The sequence below is a fragment of the Coregonus lavaretus genome, assembly GCF_964263955.1.
Source record: "Coregonus lavaretus genome assembly, chromosome: 20".
Taxonomy (NCBI): Eukaryota; Metazoa; Chordata; class Actinopteri; order Salmoniformes; family Salmonidae; genus Coregonus; species Coregonus lavaretus.
Window position 1 is genome coordinate 23,243,207 of NC_140007.1, and position 10,686 is coordinate 23,253,892.

General features: G+C 39.3%; 1 protein-coding gene across 1 annotated transcript; it reads left to right on the forward strand.

Annotated features, from left to right (window-relative positions):
• The first annotated feature begins 426 nt into the window (after positions 1-426).
• On the forward strand, positions 427-7,742 carry masp2 (MBL associated serine protease 2). The gene is made up of 6 exons (XM_084185313.1): positions 427-534; positions 1,330-1,552; positions 1,879-2,056; positions 5,803-5,934; positions 7,160-7,356; positions 7,539-7,742. Exons 1-6 carry the CDS (start codon positions 527-529, stop codon positions 7,701-7,703), a joined length of 903 nt encoding a protein of 300 aa, XP_084041439.1. The 5' UTR covers positions 427-526; the 3' UTR covers positions 7,704-7,742.
• The last annotated feature ends 2,944 nt before the right edge of the window (positions 7,743-10,686 follow it).

Genomic DNA, 10,686 nt, shown 5'->3' on the forward strand with positions numbered 1-10,686 from the left:
TAAAAACCTGTTGTTTTCGCTTTGTCACTTTGTGTGTAGATTGCTGAGGATTTAATTTTATTTTAGAATAAGGCTGTAATGTAACAAAATGTGGAAAAGGTCAAGGGGTCTGAAGACTTTCCGAAGGCACTGTATTATCCAAGTACTGACTGTTAGCAATTGGTGGCCTATAACAGCACCCTAAAAGAAGATGACATGAGATCCTCTCTCATTTTTATAGGAATACGTCTCTGAACATATACAACAACAGGTGCTGGTACAGTAGATATATATAAAGTGAGAAATAGTCTAAAAACAGTTGTCTGCACCAGATTGGTGCTGTGAAAGTCAACAGGGTTATGGAACAAATACTGAACAGCGAGAAATTGATAATGAGTCCATCATGCTTTGTTTGTTTGCTCAAAGTCGGCTAGTCAGGACGCTGGTTCATTAACCTTGGGAGCACAAGGGTTCAAAGATAGTCAAACGTTCTGAGACACTAAACAAAACCTATGACACTGCTCCTCTAGAATCTTCTGCAGTCAAGATGAACAGGTAAGTTATCACTGCAAGTTCTTCATTAGGAATTAAATGTAGTCTAAAGCCACACTTGTTTTAAATGGGCAATCAACAGTTGAAACAATAACAAAGTGATCTCACCGCCCCTGTTTCGGTAAAAAGCTGAGGATGGGGCTGGAGAAATGTAACCAATCTCAAATTCATAGACAGAGCTATGGATGGAAGGACTGACCATCCATGATATCAACATTTTAATTTTAACCATGTTTTGAGGCTATATAATATTTGTTTACATTTACTTTGTTTACAAACATTGGAGTAAAACAAGCTTATATTTTGGGTTCTGATGAGATACGACAGTTGAATTAAGCTCATGAGGCATTTATAAGTAATATTTTTTCAAAGATCTATGGGTACATATAATTAATGTATAAGTCCAAAAATGTACGTAGCAACTTCAGATTGCCCCTTTAAAGTGCATAAATATGACAGAGTGGACCACCAACAAAAACATCAACAATGGAGCAAATGCATCCCATGATGACATTTTAACATGCAGTGCTCAAGGAATGGCATTCCTTGAAAGCAACATAACTTTGATGATTTTAAGTTTTACATCATTTGTTTACAAAATCTCCAATGACAACAAAAAACATAAACAATAGAGTAATTGGTCCATTGTTTTGGTTATGATATAGTAAGGCAGTTTTACTAATGTTATGAAGGTATAAATCATATTCTTATAAATCAAGTTGTATATGTCATTAGCTGAAATTGCTGTAAATCTTACAGACTGAGCATTGAATGTTTTCATCTCACTTTGGTACACAGTGCATATTGTGTATCTGTCTTCATCGTCCTGCTTCCTGTATCTCTGAGCGTGGAAATGACAGGGTTGTTTGGCAGCTTCACTTCCCCCAACTTCCCTCACCCATACCCTAACAACCACCACACAGTGTGGAACATCTCCGTCCCAGAAAGCCACAGGGTTAAACTCTACTTCACCTACTTCAGTCTGGAACCCTCCCACCACTGTGAATACGATTATATTCAGGTAAACACTGTCCTGAGCAGTGGAGGCTCGTGGAGGGAGAAATGGGGAGGACAGGTCTCATTCTAATGGCTACAATGGAATGAACGGTATTAAACACATGCAAATGAAAGTTATGCATTCATAAATGATAATTTATCTATAATAAGAAGTTGTGTTCATAGATTATTATTATTTTTGCATATGTTTGCTATCGTTACATTTATTACAATGTGCTCTTTCTCCCCATTTCTCCATCCGCCAGCCTCCACTGATCCTGAGAACCACCCTCAAGAACTGCATGCACTCATTAACTTGTTAGAAATCTGTCTGTGCTCTTGTTGAACTAGGTGTTTGCAGAGGCCAATGAGACATTGCGTTTCTGTGGCGAAGGGGAAAAAGAGTATGAAGACGCCCCCAGGAACACAGTTATCCTGTCGGCTGGGAACATCATGTCGGTAGTCTTCAGAAGTGACTACTCCAACGAGGGGCGTTTCACTGGCTTTCAAGCATTTTACACCTCAGAAGGTGAAGGAGAATTTTATTTTACCATTATTTTAACAGGGAGTCCCATTGAGACCAAGATCTCTTCCACAAGGGAGCCCTGCATGAACACAATTAACAAAATACAATAAAATTCAAATATACAAAATTACAAACACACTGAAGTAAAACAATCACATTCCTCAGCAAAGAGGTTCACAATCAACATGTTGAACATGTTGTGGTCCTCTGTAGCTCAATTGGTAGAGCATGGCGCTTGTAACGCCAGGGTAGTGGGTTCGATCCACGGGACCACCCATACGTAAAAATGTATGCACACATGACTGTAAGTCGCTTTGGATAAAAGCGTCTGCTAAATGGCATTTTATTATTATTATTATTATTATTATTATTATTATAGGGAACTCTGTAGATTGTTCCATACATGGGGTGCAAAGAAACAAAAAGCTGTTTTACATAACTCTGAGGAAACCGAATGAATTTCTAGAGTTAGCCATCCCTGAGACCGGGTACGGTAACTCGTATGTATAAAGGTTATTAATGATGTTAGGTACTGCGGGAGTTTTTATAAAAGAGCTTTATAAAGAAAAAGAGAGCAGTGAATCAATCGACCTATGAGACTTAAAAGAGGGCCAGCTTACTTTCTGGAAAATAATGCAGTGATGTGTATTGAACCGGTCAGCCGTAATAGAGCTCAGCGTGCTATGATAAACTGCATCTAACGGCTTTAATGTGGCAGCTGCATTCATATACAGTGCTTTCAGAAAGTATTCACACCTCTTGACTTTTTTCACAATTTGTTGTGTTACAGCCTGAATTTAAAATGGATTACATTTAGATTGTTTTTCTCACTGACCTACACATAATACCCAAATGTTAAAGTGTAACTGTGTTTTTTGAAAAATTTACAAATTAATTAAACATGAAAAGCTGAATTGTCTTGAGTCAATAAGTATTCAACCACTTTGTTATGGCAAACTTTAAAAAGTTCAGGAGTAAAAATTTGCTTAACAAGTTACATAAGTTACATGGACTCACTCTGTGTGCAATAGTCGAGCAGTGAATTTCAAAAACAGATTCAACCACAAAGACCAGGGAGGTTTTCCAATGCCTCGCAAAAATGGGCACCTATTGGTAGATGGGTAAAAAAAAATAGTAGACATTGAAATCCCTTTGAGCATGGTGAAGTTATTAATTACACTTTGGATGGTGTATCAATACACCCAGTCACTATAAAGATACAGGCGTCCTTCCTAACTCAGTTACCGGAGAGGAAGGAAACCGCTCAGGGATTTCACCATGAGGCCAATGGTGACTTTAAAACAGTTAGAGTTTAATGGCTGTTATAGGAGAAAACTGAAGATGGATCAACAACATTGTAGTTACTCCACAATACTAACCTAATTAAAAGAGTGAAAAGAAGGAAGCCTGTACAGAATATAAATATTCCAAAACATGCATCCTGTTTGCAACAATGCACTAAAGTAATACTGTAAAAAATGTGGCACAGCAATTAACCTTTTGTCCTGAATGCTACATTTTATGTTTGGGGCAAATCCAATACAACACATTACTGAGTACCACTTTCCATATTTTCAAGCATAGTGGTGGCTGCATCATGTTATGGGTACGCTTGTAATCGTTAAGCACTGGGCAGTTTTTCAGGATAAAAAAGAAACAGAATGGAGCTAAGCACAGGCAAAATCTTAGAGGAAAACCTGGTTCAGTCTGCTTTCCACCAGACACTGGGAGATGAATTCACCTTTCAGCAGGACAATAACCTAAAACACAAGGCAAAATCTACACTGGAGTTGCTTACCAAGAAGACGAGATAAAATTATGATTAAAAGCATCACTTATCTCATTCTTTTCAGTAATGATGCCAGAGTTAGACAGAACTTGCTTAGGCAGGGAAGAAGAGGAATTTGTACACTTCAGTGAATTCCCAAAATGTAGAAGGATCACCAGCAGTCAGAGATAGAGCTTAAAAAGTAGCTGGATTTAGCTTTCTTAGTCGAGATAATACATCTGTTTCTAAATTGTCTGAAAGATTGCTAATCTGTTAGAGTCAGTTTTCCTTGCTTTTGCCTAAGCCTGGTTCCTCATCTGAATAAACTCAGAAAGATCAGAGGAATACCAAGGATTTGATCTGTTCTTGACTAAATTCTTTAAAAGGTGTGTGTTTATCCACCAAAGGAATAAAGATAGAGGGCTAGCTCTGGGTCAGGAATACAGGAGACTGGATAACTCACATTGGGATCATTCATGCACAACCCTTGGGAAACAATATATATAAAAAAAATGTATCTTCTTTAGTAGACGAATGTTGACAATGGTGCTGTCAGACCATTGCTGTTGGGGGCAGACTACAGAAGGTAGTTCTATACAGAGAACCCCAAATCACGACTCCTCAGAAATTTCCACCACACCAACCAACTAGCAATATAAACCAGTAGGTATAATGATCCCAGAATACCCAAGTCAGTAGGGGAATTAGGACAAAAAGGCCCCTGACCCAAGATGACTGGTCAGACTCTATTGCCTATATTGCAGTACTTAATCGTCCTGCTTCGGACCAAAATAAATGTGCCTATGAATGTGCAATATAAATGACTACTTCTGAAAAATAATTTACAGTACCAGTCAAAGGTTTGGACACACCTACTCAGTCAAGGGTTTTTCTTTAATTTTACTATTTTCTACATTGTAGAATAATAGTGAAGACATCAAAACTAACACATATGGAATCATGTAGTAACCAGAAAAGTGTTAAACAAATCAAAATATATTTTCTATTTAAGATTCTTCAAATAGCCACCCTTTTCCTTGATGACAGCTATGCACACTCTTGGCATTCTCTAAACCAGTTTCACCTGGAATGCTTTTCCAACAGTCACCTGGAATGCTTGATTCACACAGTCCCCTCTGAACAGTTGATGTTGAGATGTGTCTGTGACTTGAACTCTGTGAAGCATTTATTTGGGCAGCAATTTCTGAGGCTGGTAACTTTAATGAACGTATCCTCTACAGCAGAGGTAACTCTGGGTCTTCCATTCCTGTGGCGGTCCTCATGAGAGCCAGTTTCATCATAGCGCTTGACGGTTTTTGCGACTGCACTTGAAGAAACTTTCAAAGTTCTTGAAATGTTCCGTATTGACTGACCTTCATGTCTTAAAGTAATGATGGACTGTCGTTTCACTTCGCTTATTTGAGCTGTTCTTGCCATAATACTTGGTATTTTACCAAATAGGGCTATCTTCTGTATACTAACCCTACCTTGTCACAAGAAACTGGTTGAGAGAATGCCAAGAGTGTGCATAGCTGTCATCAAGGAAAAGGGTGGCTACTTTGAAGAATATAAAATATCAAATGTATTTAGATTTGTTTAACACTTTTTTGGTTACTACATGATTCCATATGTGTTATTTCATAGTTTCGATGTCTTCACTATTATTCTACAATGTAAAAAATAGTAAAAATAAAGACCATTGAATGAGTAGGTGTGTCCAAACTTTTGACTGGTAGTGTATGAACTTCACTTTACTTGTTTCTATACTTGTATAATCTATACACTAATAATTATGTTTATTCTAAAACTGCTTGTAAATCCCTTAATTATCAATTATACATAATTATGTATAACTGAAGTGTTATCAATGCATCCTCAATGAACTGGAACCCATCTTTGAATGTAGTTTTGTATCTACAACCCAAATGTAACATTATTCTTGTAGGTCTATATTAACTGGCTTCTCTCTCCCTGTTCACAGACATCAATGAGTGCCTCAGCACGGTAGATGGGGAGTCTGTGTGTGACCATTATTGTCACAATTATGTTGGTGGCTATTACTGCACTTGCAGGTTGGGATACCTGCTCCATGACAACAAAAGGTCCTGCACTGGTAAGGGTGATTTAAACTAGACAAAAAACAGGAAATACCATGGTGCTTTTATAATGGAATGAGGGAGTATTATTCATACAATTTGATTTGTTGGTCTAATACTGATGGCAGTGTTTGTGAGCCTATGGGCCTACATAGTTTATGCTACATTTTTGATTAATTCATTTTACAAATGTAATGCTTTTCTCTCAGCTTGGATTGGTTTCAAACATGAATACATGTATATATTCATGAATTATACAAAGAGATAGCACATTTAATGAGAATTGGCTTTAGACCATTACACAGCTAAAAGGCTTTCCTATCCATACCACTTAGTGGTTCTCCATGGTTTCTGAATACAGCACAAAGAAACTGAGGGGAAATATCTCTTCACCAGAAAACAGAAAAACAATATTGAATGTATTTTGTACTTTCTGAATGCTAATAGGTTAAAGAACAGAAAAATGGGAGTGCACCTGAGGATAGTCATTTGACTGTCAATTTGTCCTTCACTTATCCCATGAATACCGAACAGACTTTATGTCCATCTCTAAATATAATTTACAGCACTTTCAGAGCAGGACACACTGCTGCCACGTGTTTGAAATAAGTAAGCACACAGCAGCTCATTACAGCATAGTGGAGTGATTACAAAGTAATTTCAGAGTGAAGAAGCAGAGCTGTAGAAAGTAGTTGATCTCTGCCAGCTGGCGCAAGGCTAGGTTAATTACTAGAGATTCCTAAGGGAAAAGCTCCCTGGAAAAGGCATAGAAAATTGATACCTGTTTGCAACACTAATAGCGCACTGATGCTAGGTAATTAATCACAATTACCGACGTGGACGTGCCTTAAATTGTTATTCTTAGCCAGAGGATAAAATGACACCACATATCAGGAGATGAATAGACAAAAACGATTATCCGCTTTCAAATTTCTCTAATTATATAAATTACAGCAACTCTGCCTCTTTGAGATATTGATTTGTTGTTGTCTATTACAACATCTGTGTACTTACTAGAGTAATAATTCAGTTTAAATGAGCCCAATTGCTTATGCCAGAAGGATATTGAAATCCACTAAAATATAATAAGGGCAAAGCTACTCAATGTTTTTGCACTTACTATCCATTTTATATAAATAGGCTATATATTTTATAAGTGCTTCAAACAATGAGAACAAACTGCTTGAAAATAAACAAATTAATACAAACACTTTGATTTTCTCTGTGTCTTTTCCTCTGTAGTGCCTTGCAGTGGTCAGGTGCTGACAGAGAGGTCAGGAGAGTTGACCAGCCCGGGATACCCCAGTCCATACCCCAGAATGAGTCATTGTAACTACACCATCCTCCTACCAGAGGGGTTCAGAGTTGTACTGGAATTCCAGGAACCATTTGACGTAGAGAGCCACCCGAATGTCCCCTGTCCATACGATGTCTTGAAGGTCAGTCGGTGCATACTAGCGTAGGGCCATCCTTTAAAACGAACCAATCAAAGACACAAGGGCTGATGAATACACAATATATTCCTACTCATGCTCTAGAAGCAACTTGTCTTTGTCTGCTGTCCCCCCTTGGAAGATGCATGGCCTTGCAGTTCCTGACTAGGTTTTCCTTCTCTTCAAAGATCTCGACCGAAGGACAAGAGTACGGACCGTTCTGCGGAGCGTCTCCACCTGGCAAGATAGACACAGGCAGTTACCAAGTACACGTCTCATTCAGGTCGGACCTCTCAGGGAAAAACAAGGGATGGAAGATTAAGTATACCAGCTTGGGAGTTCAAAAAGCATAGTAGAACTTAAATATTAAAACATATCACATGCTATGCCAATGTGATTCCTTGTCTGAAATCTTTGATCATCCACATTATATAAAAAGCCTAATTCATCAAGCAAACACTCCAGTGTTAATTACATAACACTGTAAAGGGCTTACTGTGAATTTCCCAGTAATTTACAGGCAGCTAGTGGCAAGTAAGTTTCCCTTTCAAATAGAGTGTTAACCTTTTGCCATTATTAGTTAAGTTAACTTCCCATCAATCAAAACTTTGACAATTTTTTGTTACCAGAGGGGTATCCTACGAATCGGGTTTGAGGAGTTAGAGAGGTAACTTTGGTCAACTCATTATTACTGAAACAGGATACAAGTGGAAAATATAAAGATCCAGTCCATTAAAACAATTGGAGGCCCCTTACACTTCAGTGTTGTGATGCAAAAAATTCTAGCAAAATGTATAGCGCATAGAATTAAAAAGGTATTGTCGGACATTATTCATTCTAATCAGACAGGTTTTTTTTACATGGAAGATGCATTGGAGATAATATAAGGCAAGTAGTGGAAACAATAGAACACTATGAAAAATATGGGAAACCAGGCCTGCTATTCATAGGAGACTTCGAAAAGGCATTTGATAAAGTACAACTGGGGTTTATATATAAATGCCTGGAGCATTTCAATTTTGGAGAATCTCTTATAAAATGGGTTAAAATCATGTATGGTAACCCTAGGTGTAAAATAGTAAATAATGGGTATTTTTCCGAAAGTTTTAAACTGTCAAGAGGAGTGAAACAAGGTTGTCCACTATCGGCATATCTATTTATTATGGCCATCGAGATGTTAGCTATTAAAATCAGATCCAACAATAATACCAAGGGATTAGAAATCCAGGGCTTAAAAACAAAGCTGTCATTGTATGCTGGTGATTCATGTTCTTTTAAATCCAATTAGGGAAGGGGTGGTGGGGTTGGACAGTACTAAAGGGAAATATATTTTTTTAAAGGATATGTATATGTATGTATGTGTATGTATGTATGTATGTATGTATGTATGTATGTATGTATGTATGTATGTATGTATGTGTATACAGTGGGGAGAACAAGTATTTGATACACTGCCGATTTTGCAGGTTTTCCTACTTACAAAGCATGTAGAGGTCTGTAATTTTTATCATAGGTACACTTCAACTGTGAGAGACGGAATCTAAAACAAAAATCCAGAAAATCACATTGTATGATTTTTAAGTAATTAATTTGCATTTTATTGCATGACATAAGTTTTTGATCACCTACCAACCAGTAAGAATTCCAGCTCTCACAGACCTGTTAATTTTTCTTTAAGAAGCCCTCCTGTTCTCCACTCATTATCTGTATTAACTGCACCTGTTTGAACTCGTTACCTGTATAAAAGACACCTGTCCACACACTCAATCAAACAGACTCCAACCTCTCCACAATGGCCAAGACCAGAGAGCTGTGTAAGGACATCAGGGATAAAATTGTATAATATATATAATGTCTTTGTCAGTGGGCAAACGTACAAAATTGTAGACCTGCACAAGGCTGGGATGGGCTACAGGACAATAGGCAAGCAGCTTGGTGAGAAGGCAACAACTGTTGGTGCAATTATTAGAGAATGGAAGAAGTTCAAGATGACGGTCTATCACCCTGGGGCTCCATGCAAGATCTCACCTCGTGGGGCATCAATGATCATGAGGAAGGTGAGGGATCAGCCCAGAACTACACGGCAGGACCTGGTCAATGACCTGAAGAGAGCTGGGACCACAGTCTCAAAGAAAACCATTAGTAACACACTACGCCGTCATGGATTAAAATCCTGCAGCGCACGCAAGGTCCCCCTGCTCAAGCCAGCGCATGTCCAGGCCCGTCTGAAGTTTGCCAATGACCATCTGGATGATCCAGAGGAGGAATGGGAGAAGGTCATGTGGTCTGATGAGACAAAAATAAGAGCTTTTTGGTCTAAACTCCACTTGCCGTGTTTGGAGGAAGAAGAAGGATGAGTACAACCCCAAGAACACCATCCCAACCGTGAAGCATGGAGGTGGAAACATCATTCTTTGGGGATGCTTTTCTGCAAAGGGGACAGGACGACTGCACCGTATTGAGGGGAGGATGGATGGGGCCATGTATCGCGAGATCTTGGCCAACAACCTCCTTCCCTCAGTAAGAGCATTGAAGATGGGTCGTGGCTGGGTCTTCCAGCATGACAACGACCCAAAACACACAGCCAGGGCAACTAAGGAGACCATCGCCAAGCAGCTTGGTGAGAAGGTGACAACAGTTGGTGCGATTATTCGCTAATGCAAGAAACACAAAAGAACTGTCAATCTCCCTCGGCCTGGGGCTCCATGAAGATCTCACCTTGTGGAGTTGCAATGATCATGAGAACGTTGAGGAATCAGCCCAGAACTACACGGGATGATCTTGTCAATGATCTCAAGGCAGCTGGGACCATAGTCACCAAGAAAACAATTGGTAACACACTACGCCGTGAAGGACTGAAATCCTGCAGCGCCCGCAAGGTCCCCCTGCTCAAGAAAGCACATACACAGGGCCGTCTGAAGTTTGCCAATGAACATCTTGAATGATTCAGAGGAGAACTGGGTGAAAGTGTTGTGGTCAGATGAGACCAAAATCGAGCTCTTTTGCATCAACTCAACTCGCCGTGTTTGGAGGAGGAGGAATGCTGCCTATGACCCCAAGAACACCATCCCCACTGTCAAACATGGAGGTGGAAACATTATGCTTTGGAGGTGTTTTTCTGATTAGGGGACAGGACAACTTCACTGCATCAAAGGGACGATGGACGGGGCCACGTACCGTCAAATCTTGGGTGAGAACCTCCTTCCCTCAGCCAGGGCATTGAAAATGGGTCGTGGATGGGTATTCCAGCATGACAATGCAACAAAGGAGTGGCTCAAGAAGAAGCACATTAAGGTCCTGGAGTGGCCTAGCCAGTCTCCAGACCTTAATCCCATA

Excerpts from the sequence above, each read along its gene's own strand:
- masp2 (XM_084185313.1), top strand. Across the intron at positions 2,057-5,802 it reads AGCATTTTACACCTCAGAAG|ACATCAATGAGTGCCTCAGC; the intron begins GTGAAGGAGAAT and ends CCCTGTTCACAG. Across the intron at positions 7,357-7,538 it reads GTCCATACGATGTCTTGAAG|ATCTCGACCGAAGGACAAGA; the intron begins GTCAGTCGGTGC and ends TTCTCTTCAAAG.